The 19,610-nt window shown below is 31.5% G+C and overlaps 2 protein-coding genes across 2 annotated transcripts; one reads left to right on the forward strand and one right to left on the reverse strand.

Annotated features, from left to right (window-relative positions):
- The first annotated feature begins 616 nt into the window (after positions 1-616).
- On the forward strand, positions 617-12,300 carry LOC110610962 (potassium channel AKT1). The gene is made up of 12 exons (XM_021751043.2): positions 617-1,010; positions 1,159-1,524; positions 2,671-2,728; positions 2,819-3,136; positions 6,033-6,278; positions 6,606-6,704; positions 8,615-8,647; positions 8,784-8,969; positions 9,679-9,873; positions 9,985-10,060; positions 10,773-11,369; positions 11,778-12,300. Exons 1-12 carry the CDS (start codon positions 781-783, stop codon positions 12,056-12,058), a joined length of 2,685 nt encoding a protein of 894 aa, XP_021606735.1. The 5' UTR covers positions 617-780; the 3' UTR covers positions 12,059-12,300.
- A 1,500-nt stretch (positions 12,301-13,800) lies between these two features.
- LOC110611081 (probable boron transporter 7) lies at positions 13,801-19,006 on the reverse strand. Its single transcript, XM_021751193.2, has 14 exons — positions 18,777-19,006; positions 18,152-18,474; positions 17,989-18,071; positions 17,691-17,883; positions 17,435-17,573; positions 17,176-17,341; positions 16,925-17,091; positions 16,512-16,685; positions 16,304-16,399; positions 16,087-16,203; positions 15,692-16,011; positions 15,320-15,599; positions 14,359-14,499; positions 13,801-14,240 (listed from the first exon to the last, which is right to left on the reverse strand). Exons 2-14 carry the CDS (start codon positions 18,253-18,255, stop codon positions 14,205-14,207), a joined length of 2,016 nt encoding a protein of 671 aa, XP_021606885.1. The 5' UTR covers positions 18,256-18,474; positions 18,777-19,006; the 3' UTR covers positions 13,801-14,204.
- Positions 19,007-19,610: the final 604 nt, after the last annotated feature.

Consider the following 19,610-nt stretch of genomic DNA (forward strand, 5'->3'; position numbering starts at 1 on the left):
GACGTCGTAATATCTAAGTTTGGGCCTCACCCACTAACCTCACTATTGGTACTACATATTTATATAGGAAATAAAAATTTTAGATAACTATTATTTTACCTTAAGATTATAAATTTATATCTTAATCAACAATTTATCCCTCATTTTAATTGATTAAAAAACAAAATAGAAATTTATGTATAATATTTAAATTGATTAAATTAATATAAAGAATTATTCTTATTAATTTAAACTATTTTAATAGAGTATAATATAGTCAATAATATGAAAAATTAGCTATAAAAATTAATGCAACAGATTTTTAAAAACTCTATTAAATATAAGTGGACTATGCAATATAACTAAACTTTTGTTTGATTCTACGATCCAAATTATTGTAAGGAAATATATTTTGTAGACATACTATAAAAATTAATTAATTTTCAAAAAAAAATATTTATAAAATAACAACTTTTGAAGAAATGCTGGTTTACCGTTGGATTTCAACGTGAAACGGATCGAAAGTTGAATAGGTGGCGCCACCCAATTAGCCAATAGAATAGAAAACGAGGGACATAAGAGTAATTTAAGGGGTTCAGTTTTTTGGAGGGACAACTGCAAAACACAAACAAGCTGCTCGACGCGAGTCACGTAACGACCCGCAACTGCTGCAGATTCGCGCAGAGAATCAACAGATGCAGAGAAAATAGAAAGTTTAAGAGAGAGGTTACTTTAGCGAATGAAACTGTGAAACCAAATCCTTAACAAGCTATTTTTGGTGGAAGAAGTATAGCAATTTCGATGAAGAAAAAGAGCAAGAGGTTGCTTTCTTGGGGGCAAGTTTGGCCAGATCCTGAAGAAAGAGATATGGAAGATCGCGGTGATGAAGAGATTGAGAAATTTTCCAAAGATGATAGAAGCTATTTCAGTCTTACAGGTGAAATTCTCCCTTCTCTTGGTAAGAACGCTGTCTCTAATCGCCGAATTGAGCTCCGTCGCTTTATCATCTCCCCCTTCGATCCTCGTTACAGGTTTTGTTTTCTTCCCCTGTCCTATTGCTTTCAAGTTTATTCATGTTTGGATCCAAAACTAAGAGTTTTTTTTTTTTTGTTTTAAAATGATCTGATTTGATGCAAAAAGGAAATTATTCAAATTGGATTTATTTTTATTATTTTGCAGAACATGGGACACTTTCCTGGTGTTTCTAGTTTTCTACACGGCTTGGGCGTCTCCTTTTGAATTTGGATTCCTTGAGAGGCCAACCCGTGCTCTTGCTGTAACTGATAATGTTGTTAATGCATTTTTCACTGTCGACATTGTTTTAACCTTCTTTGTGGCATACGTCGATAAATCTACTTATAATCTCGTTGTCAATCGGAAGAAGATTGCTTTAAAGTACGCAAAAACCTGGTTGGCCTTTGATGTCATCTCTACCATTCCTTCTGAACTTGTGAGGTCTATATTGCCTAGTAAACTTCAATCATATGGATATTTTAGCATGCTTCGCCTTTGGCGTCTCAGGAGAGTTAGTCTCTTCTTTGCAAGGTAAGATCAGAATTGCCTTATTCACTGTTTCCTGTTGAATATTTGTCTGTGGACCTTCGCTTATTTACAGTGAGTCACCTTTTTCATATATATATATATATATATATATATATTATTCATTTATTTTATGTCATTAATTACATTCACAAGTGGTTATTTATTCACTTTCTATAGTCAGTACATTGCTATCCACGTTATCCCCTTGTTTGGTTTACTTGCAGAGGCGGAGGGAGGGTGCAAATGGGGGCCAACCCCAAACCCCCCCCCCCCTCTCAAATATGTATATATATATATACAAAATATTTGCTTTTTTATTTATTATCATATATTTAATAGATTTTTATAATATTATCATTTTTAATTATATTTTATTATGGTATTTATTATGATATTTTTAAAATGTATGAGATTGATTCTCTCAAAATTTATAAGCAATCAACATAATTAATTATTAAAAAATTATTTTTATATATAAGATCATATATATATATATATATTAATCACAATTAAAATTTGAAATACTGGTAAATAATAAATTAATTTTAAAAAATAATAATCAAGATATTCTGCCATTGTTTTTTCAGTGCATTAAAGTATTATAATGATAATTACAAATCAGGAGTATTTTCTTGTTATATATGCTATATATATACTAGATTTAAACCTAAAATATTTGTATTTTATGTATTATTAAAAAAGCAAAATTTTATAAATAAAAAAGTATAATTTTAGAAAAATAATTTATATAGTTTTTTTTTTCAATTCTTATATATATATATATATATATATATATAATTGACCTCTTTATGAAATTCTAATGAAATTTCATTAGAAATATCTTATATATTGTATATGTTTTAAAAAATAAATCTTTATATAAATTTAAGTAAATCGAAAATAATAAATAACATGTGGCTTTATAAGTGCATTAGCCCATTCAAGAATAATTTTCTAAGTCCGCCCCCTGTTTACTTGGATACTTGATTTTCATAGGGTTATAAAGTTGTTTGTGATATTGGTACGTTAAGATAACGATTTTAGCTTGAATTTTTTTTCCCCTTTTGTTCACACTTCCCACTCCCTCTAGCATGCATTTTTACTGGAACCGAAACTGTTCTCACTGTCCTCATTTCTTTACTGTATCAGATTGGAAAAAGATAAGAACTATAGCTACTTTTGGGTTCGGTGCTTGAAGCTCATTTGTGTGAGTTAGATACGTTTTGTTATTTTCGTGAAATTTGTTAGGTCTCTGATCGAGAATAATTATCTTACTAGGGTTTTAATGTTCGTATAGGTTACCCTTTTTGTAGTTAACATTGCTGGCTGCTTTTACTATCGGCTTGCTTTCACTTATCATGACCAGGCAAATACATGGATCGGGTCCGTGTGGGAACACTATCAGACCCAGAGCATGTGGGTCCGTTATGTGACATCACTTTACTGGTCAATAACCACACTCACTACTACTGGCTATGGTGATCTGCATGCAGTAAATGAAAGAGAAATGATATTTGTAATGTGCTACATGATGTTTGATCTTGGATTGACAGCATATTTGATTGGAAATATGACCAACTTGGTAGTCCATGCAACTAGTCGAACCAGGCAATTTGTGAGTAAAATGTTCTTCTATTTTGCACCCTTTATAACGCTGCAGTAACTGTTGCACATTGCTTGAATGGTATTTGCCTGTTTGGAACAATTCCTTTCACTCTGAATAGGGGCGAACTGACTTTCTAAATAATAGTTACTGGAAATTTTGTGTATCATTTATACTTGAATCAGATAATTAACTTCTGAATAACCTCTACAATATCTGAAATCAAACAGTAATGGTATCCAGTAAAAAAAAAGAACTTAGCTTTGATTCATGTATGGAAGCTGCTTCTTATTTGAAAAGAAACCCAACAATATCCAATGTCCATATTAAATTTATTAGGTGAAATGTTTTGCTTCTCTAAAAAGCTCTTCAAACTGTGATGTCATTGCATAAATAAATATATGAATAATTAACAAATTGATAAGTTGTATTTATTAAAACATTTCTGATTTGCCATCCATTTACTTAGTACACTGAACTTCCCTGTCATATTGCTTTGGAAACTATTAGAACATTTATTAAATTTATTAGGTGAAATGTTCTGCTTCTCTAAAAAACTTTTCAGACTGTGATGTCATTGCATAAATAAATATATGAATAATTAATAAATTAATAAGCTGTCTCTTCATACTGTGATGTCATTGCATAAATAAATATATGAATAATTAACAAATTAATAAGCTGTATTTATTAAAAATCTCTGATTTGCCATCCATTTACTTAGTATACTCAACTTCCCTGCCATATTACTTTGGAAACTAGTACAACATCAAAAATTTTGGAAAATTTTAGAATATTCTTATATTTTACTCTTGATATTTATGAATTATAACTAAACAAAAAGCAAATAATTAAATAATAACTACAAAGATAATTAAAAATCCTAATCAAATCAAATCATATCCCTAAATTCAACAAATAAGTCAATACTTCCCCTTAAGTTGGTGTATAGATGTCGCACATATGCAACTTGCAAATCAGATTATGGTAGACTTTATTGTTGAACTCTTTAGCAAACACATCCACAAGTTACCCAATATAAGTCACATGAACTAAACTCAAAACACCGTCGGTTAATTTTCTTTAATGAAGTGCCGAACAATCTTAATATATTTTGTTCGGTCATGTTGGACTGAATTTTATGCTATACTGATGATAGTTTTGTTGTCACAATGCAAAGTTATTTTATTTCTCTCAGGCAACCTCAGCTCCTCCAATAACTTCTGCAACCATAAAAGTTCATACACACCTTGGGCCATTGTCTCCTTAAAGGCTTCCTCCACAGTTTCTACTAAATTAGCTTGAGTTCTAGAGGTACCTCATTTCTTCCCACGGCCTCTAGTGGGACGTTCATATAACTTCCAACAAGTCTTATTGGTATACCTCGATTTCCCACAATAGTCACAATGCAAATGATCTTTCTTAGAATTAGGAGATTGCGGTGTGCTCAAACTAGTAGCCAACCTAGCCCTTTCAACTGGTGCAGTATAGAGTATAGCATATCGATGACTTTCCTCTTATTGAATATGGGCGTAGGCCTCTTCTAGAAAAGGAAATGATTTCTTCCCAACACTTGGATCCAAATTGGATTATATTCATTATTCAACCCAACAAGAAAATCATAAATCTACTCATTTTCAATTATTCTCCGAAATTTGACTGCATCTCCAGTGCAGTCTGCCTGGAAGTCCTAATAGTAATCAAGTTCCTATCATAAGCCACATAACTCAGAATAAAATTGAGAGATAGTCATTTCTCCTTACTTAGTACTATGGATTTTATTTTGAATATCATAAATTTGAGTATCATTCCCAATCTTAGAATAAGTTAAAGATAAGGCCTTCCATAGTTTTGCAGCAGTATCAATTAATAAATAGGATTTAGAGATATGAGTTTGCATAGAGTTAAGTAACCATGTCATAATAAAATAATTATTCGAGTCCCATTGGGAAAAATCTGGACCACTCTCATCCTGTTGCTTCTTATTACCAGTGATATAACCTTGTAGTCCTCTAGCCTTGATAAACAACAAACAAGACATTGACCAAGTAAGATAATTGGTTCTATCAAGTTTTACGGGACTAATTTCCAAGGAAGGATTAGTAAAGTTAGGAATCGAGACATTTTTATCTTCTGCCATCGAAACTCTTTTACCTTCTGCCATAGGAAAGACAAATGATCCGTGAAAAAATAAGAGGTATCCAAAATTGTACACACGAAAGGGCCCAACTGAATCACCAAAAAATTGGATAGCGGCACGGAAAAATGTAAAGACGGTTGAAATCATCATCGGAGTGATCGGATAAGTAAAGCAGCGTTGGGCGACTATCACACACTAAGAAGGGAGAGCGCGTGAGCCTCACACGTTGGTTTTTCTAGCATTGGAGCTGGGCAGTTGGGCTGGCAACGGTCCAACGATTCTCCTGATATTGGCGGTGCGAGGTGAAAAGACTTCTAGATGGGTTAGTACCAAAATGGTAGATCTAGGATTTCAAAACTCTAAAGACAAAAAATTGAATTTAAACTCTAAAATAAAAAAAAAAAACTCTAATACCATGAAAAATTTTAAAAAATTTTAGAATATTTTTATATTTCGCTCTTAATTTTTATAATTGGTTTACCTTAACTATTTATACACAAAAAATCATAACTAAACAATAAGCAAATAATCAAATAATAGTATAATTAAAGATTTTAATCAAATCAAATCAAATCATATCCGTAAAATTAACAAATAAATCAATAAACATAATGCTCGTTGTTTCTCAATTGTTGTTACTTTAAAATTAATGACGCATTTAGGTACTCGTCATGCAATTTTTTTCTTAATAATTTGATTTTTATGTGACTTGATTTTTTTTCCAAACTCTTAAGTTATCTTGAGTTGCTGGTGTTTATGGTATTTCAGAGAGATACTATCCAAGCTGCATCAAATTTCGCACAAAGGAACCAACTGCCTGTTCGCCTGCAAGATCAGATGGTTGCTCATTTGAGCTTGAAGTACAGAACTAATTCAGAGGGTTTGCATCAGCAAGAGACCATTGATTCCCTTCCAAAGGCCATTCGATCAAGTATTGCTAACTATCTCTTCTATAACTTGGTAAATGAGGTCTACTTGTTTCGTGGGGTATCAAATGACTTACTTTTCCAACTGGTAATTCCAACACCTTCTTCATCTTTTTAATGATTTCAGGAGTATATGTTAGGGCTTGTTCCTTTTATAGGGAAGTTCATTTTTTTTCCTTTATCTCTTAAGCGAAGTTTCGTGAAATAGTCTCTTCCAATTTTAAATTCATGAGGGAAAATTATTTAAAATCTATATCTCTATCCTTAGTCCTTGTGCTGCAAAATATGTTTTCTGCCCTATAATTGGCTTAGAAAGAACATTTTTATCTAATGTTTTCATATAAAATGGGAAAATATGAATTTCATATGCCAACTGATTTTATTTGTTTTTTTGACATTTTGATTGAAATTGAAGGTTGCAGAGATGAAGCCAGAATACTTTCCTCCTAAAGAAGATGTGATTTTGCAGAATGAAGCACCCACAGACATGTATATTCTGATCACTGGTGCTGTGGTGAGTACACATCTACCATTCTTTGGCTACATCTGTATCGTGCGGTTAGGTTGGGAATTTTAGGTCTGAGAATGAAACATATTAATTTGTTCCTACATAGATGAACCGCAATTAAGGTTTCCTCCATAGGGTCCACAAAGAGCTGAGCTTCGAATAGAAAATGGGTGGACCTGCAGCGTCTCAAATGAATCAACATATTCAAAAGAAACCCTAGATTTTTTTGCAAAGTTTATCTTGTACATATCTGGTGCTGCGTGTCTTTTCTCTCGAGACCAACGCACATCCTTTTCACCGTCTATGATCCTGTGCACTGGCGGAGCCAGGTGGGGCCAAGAAAATTTCATATTTTTTTAGTGTATTTAGGTAATTTTATATTCTTTCAATCTCATCATTTTTATTTTTTTACATATAAATATTTTTTTATTATTCCTCTAAATAAACTTATTTTAAAAAGATATTAAATTTTATTAAATATTAAAAAAGTATTTTAAGAAATTTTTTAAAAATAAAATACAATTAAATAGAATCATAATAGCTATTTATATATTATATTAAAAAAATAAATAAAAATTATAGAACAAAATGAATATAAAATTAAAAAAATATTATTAAATTCTTATATATTTAAAATATTTATTTATTAGTTTTTATTTTAAAATTACTATATTAAAATATTTTATATTTTATAAAATTAAATTTTTTAATTCCTTTATCAAATAAATTTTTAACTGCTTTTAATATTTATATTATTTAATTTATGTAATTTTAATTATTTATATTATATTATTTAATCCTTTTCCTTCTCTATTCTTTTTTAATGAAAAAAATATTTTTTATCTTCAAGATTTCAATTCCAAATCATAAAATTTTTATTACATTATTTACTTATTATTTAATTTAATCTGATACACTATTTTTATTATTAGGAAATGATATTTTTTCTTAATAATTTTTTTTTATTTTACTTAATTACTAATCTATTTATATGATTCAAATTATATTTAAACTATCTAAATTTAGAAATAAATTTTAAATTTAAAACTAAAAATATTTTATGAGTAATGTTAAATGATTTAATGGGTTTCATGAACTATCTAAAATTATAAAAATAAAATTTAAATCTAATTAAATTATAATTTTAATCGGTAATCAGTAAGATAATTTAAATGTAAAGAATTTTAAATATAAATAACCATATTTTTATGTTTAATATGCTAGACTATTTAAATTTAGAAAAAATAAAATTAAAATGTTATTTCTATAGATAATGGATTAGAATGTTTAAATCTGGAGGAAAATTAATTTTTAATAGTAAATAGTATATTAAATTATTATGTAATTATTTTAACGATGTTATTTTTTTATGAATTTACATACCATAATCATGGTAGAAATTTTTTTTTTATAATAAATATTATTAAAAGTTGATGAGCTACTAAATAATTGATTGATGACTTGCATTAAAGATATATTTATAAATATTAATAATAAAATTATTATGAATATATTTCAATCAATAAAATGGATAATAATTATAATATTTTATGAATTTTTTATAAAAAAAATCTTTTCTATGTATTTATTTTTATATATTTTATTTTTTTTATCACTTATTTGAATAGGGTCTCCCTGAGCTGTGCATGAAAATGATTAGCCAATGGCATGGGGGCACTATATTCTACAAGCCCAAACTATCTGATATGTGTTAAATTGAAAGACCAACAAACTAAGAAAGAAAGAGATGAAGCAAATGGATACATTTCCCCATCCTCTATCCAAAAGATAGTAGAAAGTTTGTATCTTTCTTTTCCAAGTCTGAACGACAACAAATTTTCCTCTTGTGATTCCTGTTTATACTTGGAAAATATATTTTTAATATTATAGTTGCTTATGAACTTTCTACATTGCAGGAACTTGTCGTGAAAACAGGAGGAGTTGAGAAGGCAAGTTTATTGATTTAAATTATTATTATTATTATTATTGTATTTTCTTCTTCACTTCTATTGGTCAGATTGACTACTACTAGTGGAAGCTTTCTTACCTCACAAGTAATATGACATTTTCCATGTAAGGTATCAGACTGTTGGAGAGGCAAGAGCAGGAGATGTTGTTGGTGAGATTGGTTTGCTTTGTTACAAACCACAAATGTTCACAGCTCGGACAAAACGATTGAGTCAGCTGCTGCGCATGAACCGTACTGCATTTTTAAATATTGTACAGTCAAGTGTTGGAGATGGGACAATAATTATGAACAATCTTCTTCAGGTGAGCAAAATTTTTCAAGTATTAATACAAAGATACTTATCATTACCATTGTTTTCACCATTAAATTCTATTTTTGTACCTTTTTTATTAAGAAAAAACTATTCTTTTTCAAATACTTTTTCAATAAACTTCTTTCAATTCAAATGCCTTCTATAATGTAGAGTACACAATTAGTTGTTTGTAGTGATTGATTATCTAGCTGCAATCGACAAAATATTCACCACTATGAATAGGAAGACAATGCTTTAGTTTTCCTGCCGTCTGAAGTTTCGTGAGAATTTAACTTTGCATAAACATTACAATTGCTACTGATTCACCTTTGATTCATTTGCAGTTTTTGATACCTGTTGTCCCTGGCCTCCTGTTGAGAAAACACCTTTTTGCTCCAATTTATTTAAACATGAAGAGGACAAAATATAAAGAAAATTTTTGAGAAAATACTCGCTAAATAAATTGTTTGCAATGGAAAAAATAATTTTGTGTTTTTGTAAAAATTAATGTGATTCCGCTTGAAGATTAATGTCTCCATGCTATACTGTGTGGGCTTGGCACTGAAATTAGGTGGATTGTACTCCAATTCCAGTGCTTCTGCAGTTCAACAGACTATGAATCATGACATTAAATGCCTTGTTAGCAGTTGATAATACATTTATTATGAGAGGAGGATATGTTTGCTTATCCGTATCTTACTCTTTGTTTGTTGATGTAGCATTTGAAAGAGTTGGACAATCCAGTGATGCAAGCAATTCTGGCAGAAACGGAGCGCATGATGGCTCGTGGGAGTCTGGACCTTCCTCTCACTTTGTGCTTTGCAGCTATGAGAGGTGATGATCTCTTGTTGCATCAGTTACTTAAACGGGGTGCAGATCCAAATGAATTAGATGAGAATGGGAGAACTGCAATGGTGAGATAATTGTTTCTGCATGTGCATGTAATATTAGACCCATATGATATGGCATTAAATAATATCGTTTATCTATAGAGTTGAAACTTACTTTCATCTTCTACACAACAGCATATTGCAGCTTCAAATGGGAGTGAGCATTGCGTAATCCTCCTATTGGAGTATGGAGCTGATCCTAACAAAAAAGGTATTTTCTATCCAAAATAAGCAAATTAAAATGACCCCCAGTGAGCTATGTGAAAATTTTATTATTACATTTTCCTACTACTAATTATTTTCTCTGGTTAATCATCGAAATTAATTTAAGCACATCTTTCTTTTTGAAAGGATTATTGTGATGAAACAATCAGTTCTTTTTTGCATACAGTTGAGGTATCCTGGAATATGAACTTGATTTACTTTGTTTCTTCTGTCTCTTGTATGCATTTGCTCAAGCACCCTGAATATTCTTTTCTCCTTGAATGCAGTTCTGTGAGTAAATAACCTTAAAAAGTACAAAGCTCATCCAGATTTATATGACCTATGTGAAATTATGTATGCATAATTCAAAAGGATTCTTTGGCAAGTCATCCCAGCTTTGAGTGTATTCAACTGTCTTCTCAGGAATAACATAAATTTATGAAAACTACTATCACCTTGTTACATGAATGCTTTTCATGCCAATTTTGGTGACCCATAATGTTTCTACATTTATGTATAACGGAATATTTCATTCTCTGTTGACTTAAATCACCTTTTCTGTTGTCAGCTACAAGGACGTTTTGATGTCTAATACCAGAACTGTCATGTTTATGTGTGTGACTTTTGCTGCAGTTGTACATCAGTTGTGTAAAATTTGAATGTTGCTTATGTGCAGAGTAAGAAAACGTGCTAACAATTATCTGCTTCCACTCATGCAGATTCAGAAGGCAATGTTGCCCTTTGGGACGCATTACTGGGGAAGCATGAATCCGTCATCAAACTTCTTGTAGAAAATGGTGCAACCATGTCTTCTGGAGATGTGGGTCAGTTTGCATTGACAGCCATTGAGCAAAATAACTTGGATTTGCTCAAGGATATTGTTAATTATGGTGGAAATGTGACGCTGCCCACAAGCAATGGAACTATAGCACTCCATACAGCAATATCCGAAGGAAACACTGAAATAGTTAAGTTCCTTTTGGACCAAGGATCTGATGTTGATATGCCGGATGTTCATGGATGGACAGCGAGGGGTTTGGCAGATCATCAGGGTCATGAAGAAATTCAAGCTTTGGTCCAAACAATGCAAAAGAAGGAGAAAAAAACAGTTCACACAGTTCGAATAAAGCAGCAGGGGAAGCTGTGTCTTGAGAAGCCTATTGCAAGGTATAGTAGTGAACCTGCAATTCCTCCATGTTCAAAACAGGATGTTCTGCCACAAACCCCTACAATGTTATTGCCGGAAACTCGTCAGAGGAGAAGGGCCGACACTTACCAGAATTCGCTTTTGGGAATCATGTCAGCTGCTAATACTGGTGAGATTGCACATCTATGTCTAATACTTTGTGATATTCTTTTAATTTTATTGAATGACGTGTTATAGTGTGACTCAGTGTTAGAACATGGGAATCATGTGCTAGCTAGAGAAATCAAAAGAGCATAATGTTAATGGAGATATATATTAAGAATATTAGACCATAGTCAATTGGTCAGTTATTGAAATAATTAAGATTAGTAGATGAATCATAATGGGCCAGAGAAAGTGAAACTATAAGGACAAATTTCTACAAACATACAAAGTTGAGGTCCTTGATTTTGAATGCCTTGGCTGGTATATATTAGCATTAACATGTTTCATAATGTAATTTTAATAAACAGTAGGACTCATTTTTCATCAACGAACCCTTTTCACTTAAAGAAAGTTAAATTTTCTTTGTGGCCAGGTGAGAGTGAAATAATTACATCTCCAACTGGGACTGCTGGTATTACAAGTTTTAGCAATCAAGCAAGAGTGACCATTAGTTGCCCAGAAAAAGGTGAAGTTAATGGAAAGCTTATTCTGTTGCCAAAGTCACTTGAAGAACTGCTTGATATTGGTGCCAAAAAATTTGGAATCATCCCCACCAGAATTCTAACGAAAGAAGGGGCCGAAATCGAGGAATTAGAGCTCATTAGAGATGGTGATCATCTTGTCCTTGTTAGCAATGCGGACACCAGAACGTAAAGATGCAATTATGGGTGACCACGCAATTGAAGATTGGGATCATCACACAAAAATCATATATATCAGCTCCTGAACCCAAAAAAAAAAAAAGAAAAAAAGAAAAATCCAAGTTTTGCCACATGTCCTTGGAGTTCTAAACTTGTTCTCTCTTTTCCTTTCATATTTTATCAGAGTTTATTGTTGTATAAAATTTGAGGAAAGGGTATAGAGAGAGAATAGAACAATTGTGAGATGCAATTTAGAACAGGTGTGAATAATGAGTGTGATGGTGGAGATTGGAGATTGATTTAAGCCTCATTGTTTCTCGGAAAATAATTTGGATATGGAAAACAATTTTCAAGAAAAATAAATTTTCTTTTTCCATTGTCCTTGGAGTTCTAAAAATAATTCTAAACTTTTTCAAGAAAACAATTTCCATTTAAAAAATAAATAAAGAACTCCATTAGTTTAAAGCAAATCATGGGACAATACATTTTAGAAGAATAGATGGGGGACATGAACTCCACTCAGCCGATGAGAATAGAAAGTTAATTGTTTAAGATTCAACCGTTGTGGACAACAAGCTTTACGGTATATTATTAAATAAATATTGTAAGATTAATAATAATATTTTTATTATAATTACTATTTTTATTTTATAAATAATTATTAAAATAAATTTATTTGAGATTCAAATATTTTTAGAAAATAATTTAAAATTTAAATAATGAACCTTCAATTATACGTGATGAAGAAAACCTAAAATTAAAATTTATAATAAAAAATTAAAAATTAGTATTATTATATTAAAATAATGTAAAATATTAACAACTTTTTACTCTAAAAGAGAGTAAAATAAAACAATGTAATAATTTAATTTAGTTAATAAAATAAATTATTACAAATATTAAAATTATAGTTTTATTTTGTGATAGGTAGATGGTTATTAATTATTTTACATCAATATAATTTTCTTAAAAAGATAAACATTCCTATAATAAATATTAATTGTGCACTGATTTAAATGGAAGGCTTTGACTAGTGGTTAAAATGGAATCAAATCAGTCGATTGGATTGGTTTAATAGATGATTGGACTGTGATCTAATTCAATTTAGATATAAAATGCTTAATTTTATGGAATCGATACAGACCAATATGAATCAGTGAATTGAAAATTTAGACAATTTGATTCCGAAATTGAACAAATATCACTCAAGAGAAAAATGGTTTTGTGGGAACCAAGATTTAATCCTGGTACCTCAACATGGAAATATTAGCCCTTGCCATCTCTTCAAAAAGTTTCCCATTTTAATATCCTTTTACATATAAGGATTAAGAAATTCTTTAATCAATATTGTTAAAAAAAATATTACTTTTGGTAATTATTAATAAGAAATTAATATTTGTGAAATTTGAATTTTGTTATGCTCTCCCTTATGCATAAAAAATACAAAGATAATACTATAAATTAAGATTATGATGAACATAGAAAAAAAACTATTAATAAACAATTTAAAGTTAATTTAATATGTACAAAATTTTTGGTAGCATATTTATTTTTATTATTACAATAAAAAGTAAGCTCAAATTAAATTAGCAAAAATGTACAACAAATAATTTTATTTCAGTTCAGACATTTAAATACTAAGTTCTTTAATTTTAATTAAGTCAAAATATACTACTTATCTTTTAAGTAATGCAATTAAAAAATAATAATACAATCTAAAATTAATAAAAAATTATTTTCTATTCAACAATATATAAAATAATGTTTTTTCTTACAAGCTGTTCTATACTCATGCCCATCAGATTCTGTGTTCCCATTATTGGTTGGGAAATTTTCTGAGAAAATAAAATTTAAGAGATATTAAAATAAATTTTATCTTTTTTTTAATAAAAAAATTTACTTTTTTATATTTTAAAAAATCAAATCTAAATAAATATTTTTCGTTGTACCAAAGCTATTTGCCCACTGAGAAAACTTGCACAAAATGTTAAAATTAAAAGCTCTTCTTCTCTCCCTTTGTGTCGAAAAAAAAAGAAGAAGAATGGTTGCTTCCATCTTTATATGTTATCACATATATGCTTCAACGGTTCCTTGCAGGGTGTTGTGATAACCATTTTCACTGTGATGAGCTCTTTCCATATATTCTAAACTGCAACGTCTCATTGTCTTCTACCATCATCATCCCGTGGATGTACCTGTCAAGGCAAGCCATATTCTGTCATTACCTTCTTCTTTTTCCCTTTTCATTTTTTGTTTGTTAATAAAGACAAAAAAAAAATACAACATAAAGTAGAAGGAAACTAAATCTCGTGCCTGATATAATTTGTCTTCCTTGAAGCTTGAAGTTCTAAGCTTCAGCTCGCCTCTGTGGGTTGTCATTTCGTCCAGTATCTCAGCATCATAGAAATCATCTCCATCATTTGGTTCATTCCTCAAATCGTGTAGTTCTCTCTCCTGCACCATGTTATGATGTGCATGAATAAAAAAAAGCATCTGGATGGAAAGAAATCGACACTGCAACATTCTATTTTTCAAACTGAGCTAGATCACCAAGAAAGTTAACTGCTAGAGTTTAATTTTTGGTCCATCTCACAGTAGCAGAGAAGGATATTTCCTGTAGCTCATTCCTAATATAATAATTTACTTTTGAAAAAATTACTATATACACTCAATAATATGAAAAAATTCATTACTTAATTTTTTAATTTTAAAAAATATATTAAAATATTTCTAATATTTTAAAAGTTTACTAGTTAGTGTTTATGTTAAAAAGACTAAACATTTTCAACAAAAAGATTAATTAGTAAATTTTTTAAAATATTAAATATATTTTAATATATTTTTTAAAATCGAAACATTACAGTGAATTTGACTAAATAGTAATTTATCAATTACTTTTCAAACAAAACCTACAGCACCTACAAAATTGACTGCTACAGTCCTAACTTTGGTCTATTTCACAATATCAGAAAAGGGTATTGTTTGAAACTAAGCTAGGTCACCAAAAGAATTTTACGGCTAAAATCTTCTTTTTGGTCCATTTCACAAAAAGCAGAAAAAGGTATTTCCTGGTTCTCATTCCCACAAAATAATTTGTCCCATAACTATCATCAGCCTCCTAGTCAAAGGAATAATGCTTAACATTCATTTTGAAGAAAACTGATGTGCTTCGAATTAAAGTATTTCATTATCCAATAATCAATTGCTTTTTCTTTTTTTGTTATTACTGCTGGAAGCAATTCATTGTGTCATTGATTAGGATAAAAGACAGTACCCTGTGCATAAGACTCCGACTTCGTTTTGGAGAACCAGCAATTTCTTCATACTCAGCTGCATCCAATTCTTGAAGATAAAGAGGATGGAACACCTTAGGAAAGATAGAGTGCCTTATGCTAATAAGAAGGAAGAATGGCAGCGGGAACAGTACTCCACCAATAGGTATCCATGTCACCCCAAAACAAATCAAAAAGTATACAAATTGGAAGAGTGTAAATATAAAAATTTGCTTGAATGGCACCATCTCTACGAATGAAGCATGAACACCTTCCAAAACTCTGCCCAACACAATTCCACAAATAAAAAATTAAATTAAATTTGCAAACATGTAATCCCTAGAGTAAAATTTCCTTTAAGGTATGTAACTTACTTGTACCGCCGATTGGGGGGAACAAAGATAAGTAATATCCGTTCCCAAAACTGATTCCCTGGGAGACTATCAATGGCCATGTAGGCAAAGTAACCCCAGAGAACTGACGTAGGTATTTGTTTTATTATAGGCAGGGCACATGTTGATAATCCAACCAACAATGATTGTAATAGGTTACTCATTCTCTGCTCGTTAACTCTTACAGGCAAGTAAGCATCAAGGTGTTTCTCAGGATCAAAATTTTCCTTTGTGTCACCTCCATCATCAGATTTCATTACAGCCTCTTTCAAGTCCTTCAACTCTTTATCTACTGAAGCATTCTGCAGGAAGTCCCTGTTAAGAATAGCACGCTAACATATATTTATAAGCAAGCTTTACGAGATTAAGGCACTTACAGGGGGAGCTGTGTCCATTTCTATAAACACTGCTTGCATCCTTCCATAAATCTCTGAGTTGCTTGCATTCCGCTCAATGCATTCCTTGGCACTTTTTACCATTTTCTTTCGAATCAACTGAAAGGCGTATTGTACTATTTAATGATTGAAACTAATATTCAATAAATTCTTTCAAGAAATAGAGAGAAAGAAGCTCTTCAAAAAACTTGCACCACACCTGCTTCTTAAGAACTGCAAGGCTCTTAGTGTGCATGGGTGATTGGGGAAGAACACCATTTGAAGGAGGGAGTCCAAGCAAGCCACAAATTAAAGTCTAAAATCGTGAAAACAATCAAAAGTTAAGTATAAAATCTAAATAAGTTGCAAACGAGAACAAATAACTTATTACAAGGTAAAACACAATGTTCCAAGAATTGGGCAGATACCATGAAACCGAGCAACAATACATCATAATGGTAAGCTGACGGATTCTTGAGATTGAACTCCTTTTGTTGTGCCATCTGTGAAGCTACACAGTGGTCGAAAAAGTAAAGACCTGCTATCATAATGGCCGGTATAATCGCAACGAAGATGTAAACCACTGGAACCTTCCCCATATCCTGCAATTGAATTTTATATCTCGCTGAGGCAAATAACATCATTTCAACTCACTTAATCAAATATGGAGAAAAATTAACCAAGACTACTACAGATGATTCTGCAATAAATAACACACAGAACTCATGAACAGAGAAGCTAAAACCCCAACAGCGAATTCTACATATAGGCTTCAACACAAGATAAAAGTAACATGAAATACTGTGTAAAGAAAATTTAAAGTATAAAGGAGTTAACTTACCTTGATTACAGTCCAATGATAAACTGACATAGAATCCCAAAGAAGTGGACACTGCAGCCTCCTGGGAACTCCAACAGGAACTTTGCTGGGTACACTATAAGTCATCAGGGTCCAGAACAACACCATTAGGGGAACCCCATAATCCGCAATAAAACTTCGGAGCCACCCTGTAATTGAATGAAAGATGAAGAAATCACAAAGCAACAATTCTTTTGTTAAGGCATCAACATACAGAACTTCAGTTCTCTTACCTGTGCCGTATCGCCATGACCTTGCCTGTCTGCTTTTAAGGGCAGTGACGAGTAAACCAAATGAGAAAATAATAGCAAGCAGTCCATTTGCATACAGCCAGTGGAATTGGTATTTTTCTGACTGGGGATTCTCATGTTTGGGAATATTAAATTCACTAACAAGTCCCTGTTTTACAAAAAGTAAAGCTAGTGAATCACATTACTCAACTCGACACAGTTCACCATTAAAAAGAACACCAACATAACCAACAATCAATACCTTGATAGCCTCTTGAAAGAAAAGAACTGTAATCAACATTCCAAAAAGCTCCCCTGCAATTCTTGTAAATTTAGTGATGATGTTGCCGGCATTAAAAATTGCAAGCAGAAAAAGCATAAGTGCAGTCCAAACACAAACCCTGTAGAAAATATAGAATAACAATGAATAAAGAAGCACCTATGCATCCAAACCAAAGAAAATATAAAAACGATCTTAAATATGTTGGGTCCTGGGAAAAAGAGAGAAATTCCCTTACCAACCAGCCCAGGCCAGATACAATTTCTGGCCTAACTCTGCCTTTGCGTTGCTGAACTTGTACAAATACGTATACATTATAACAGTGGGTTCAGCAACTCCTACTATCAACAGTGGCTGGCCGCCAAAAATTGAGTGGATTATTCCGCAAATAGCAGTAGAAACTAAGGTTTCCACAGTACTCAGACTTCCATCTGAAAATTGGCAAACATAATCTTCAGGCTATGACTTCACAGTTGCATAGTTGCATTAGAGTAATGTTCACCTTCTTAGTAAGTCCAATATCTGACATATTTTACCTGTATCTCTATTCAGCTGCTCTCCAAAGGCAATGACAGGAAGTGCAGAAGCAAAGAAGATGTAAGTAGTTGGAGCCAATATCCTGACACCCATAAGATGAGACAATGAATCAATCATCAAATGGGAACATTGCAAGGAAATATTAGAAATACGGTGATGTACCTGATGCCTGAACGAAGTGCACTGACCCAATCTTCCTTGTAGCACGCAGCTCTTCCTTTGACGTCGCTGGTTATTCCCTTGAATGGAGACATCAAGCTCTCCATTCCTGGTTCCAAGGAACTGTATGTGTATGTGTATGTGTGTGTTAGGTCGGTTAACTTCTATCGAAGATAACGAGCCGAAAACCCTTTATACGGATTAGCGTTGTCAGCCTGTAGATTCCACAGGGAAAATGGAGGAAACGAAAAATGGAGGCACCTTGATAAATCTACGCAATTTTTCCTGCGCATAATACACAAGTCTCGCTGGAACTGAGAAGGAAACTGAAGAAAGGAGAGAAAAACTTATTATTCCTGGGAGATATGAATGGGAAAAAAAAATCCTCAATCTCCATATGTCCATTTTAAATATGCTCGATTTTCTCGGCAACCAAACAGAACAATGACCAAGAAAAGAAGCATCTATTCCCTCCATGCACGTAGAAACATCTCAGGCCATTTCCACATTAGTATGGATTAACTCATAATAACGATCAAACAAACACAACCAAATCGCATTCACAATCACATTGAAACGTTCATCACAAGAGAATCAAAGCAAATATAAGCACATTTATCAAACTCACCAACAAGTAGCAGCCTGAAGATCAAATGACGAAAAATGTGAGAAACTCCTGGTTGTCGGAGGAACAGAATGGTGGCCGGAGATGTCACAGTTTCCCGGTGAGCTTGAGTGATCAGTTCCTCATTTGCTTCTCTCTCCGTTTCTATTGTTTTTCCAAAAAATGAAAGAGATACGCGTAGCCAAGCCAAGACGAGACGGAGAGTTTTGGAGGGGGTTTTATGGAGGCCCAATCGAATACACTGCGGGTCATATGGGAATCTCAAGATTTGCTTAAGTGGTGACTTCTTATTGGATGCATCGGGTCGGTGAATTCCTTACGCGTTGGCTGTGAACATGTAACAGAAAATATAACGAGGAATTAATGTCCGACAATGCGTGAAACTAACTATGGAATTTGATGGGATTTAGCAAATCGTGACAGTAGATTATTTCCCTTTTATTATTTAATAAAATTTAATATATGTAAAATAAATATAATAAAAAAATTATATTTATTAATACGTGTAAAAATTAAAATAAATAAAAATTATAAGATGAAAAAAAAAAAAACTCTATTTTATTCAATTAAATTTTAATAAATTCAATTAATTAATAAAAAAAATTAACTTAAAATTATTAATATTCAATTTATTAAAATTTAATCACTCGATTTATTAATATCATTGTTTTCATTAGAATTGTCTGATTTGAAACTTATTACATTAAATCTAACATTTATTAGAATTGTAATTAAATTAAGATATTGATGAGTTATTTAAAATTTAACTTAAAAAAATTTCACTTAATTTTTAATTTAAATTCAAAAAGATTTTAATATATTAGAAAAAATATTTTT

Source organism: Manihot esculenta, chromosome 3 (assembly GCF_001659605.2).
Source record: "Manihot esculenta cultivar AM560-2 chromosome 3, M.esculenta_v8, whole genome shotgun sequence".
NCBI lineage: Eukaryota > Viridiplantae > Streptophyta > Magnoliopsida > Malpighiales > Euphorbiaceae > Manihot > Manihot esculenta.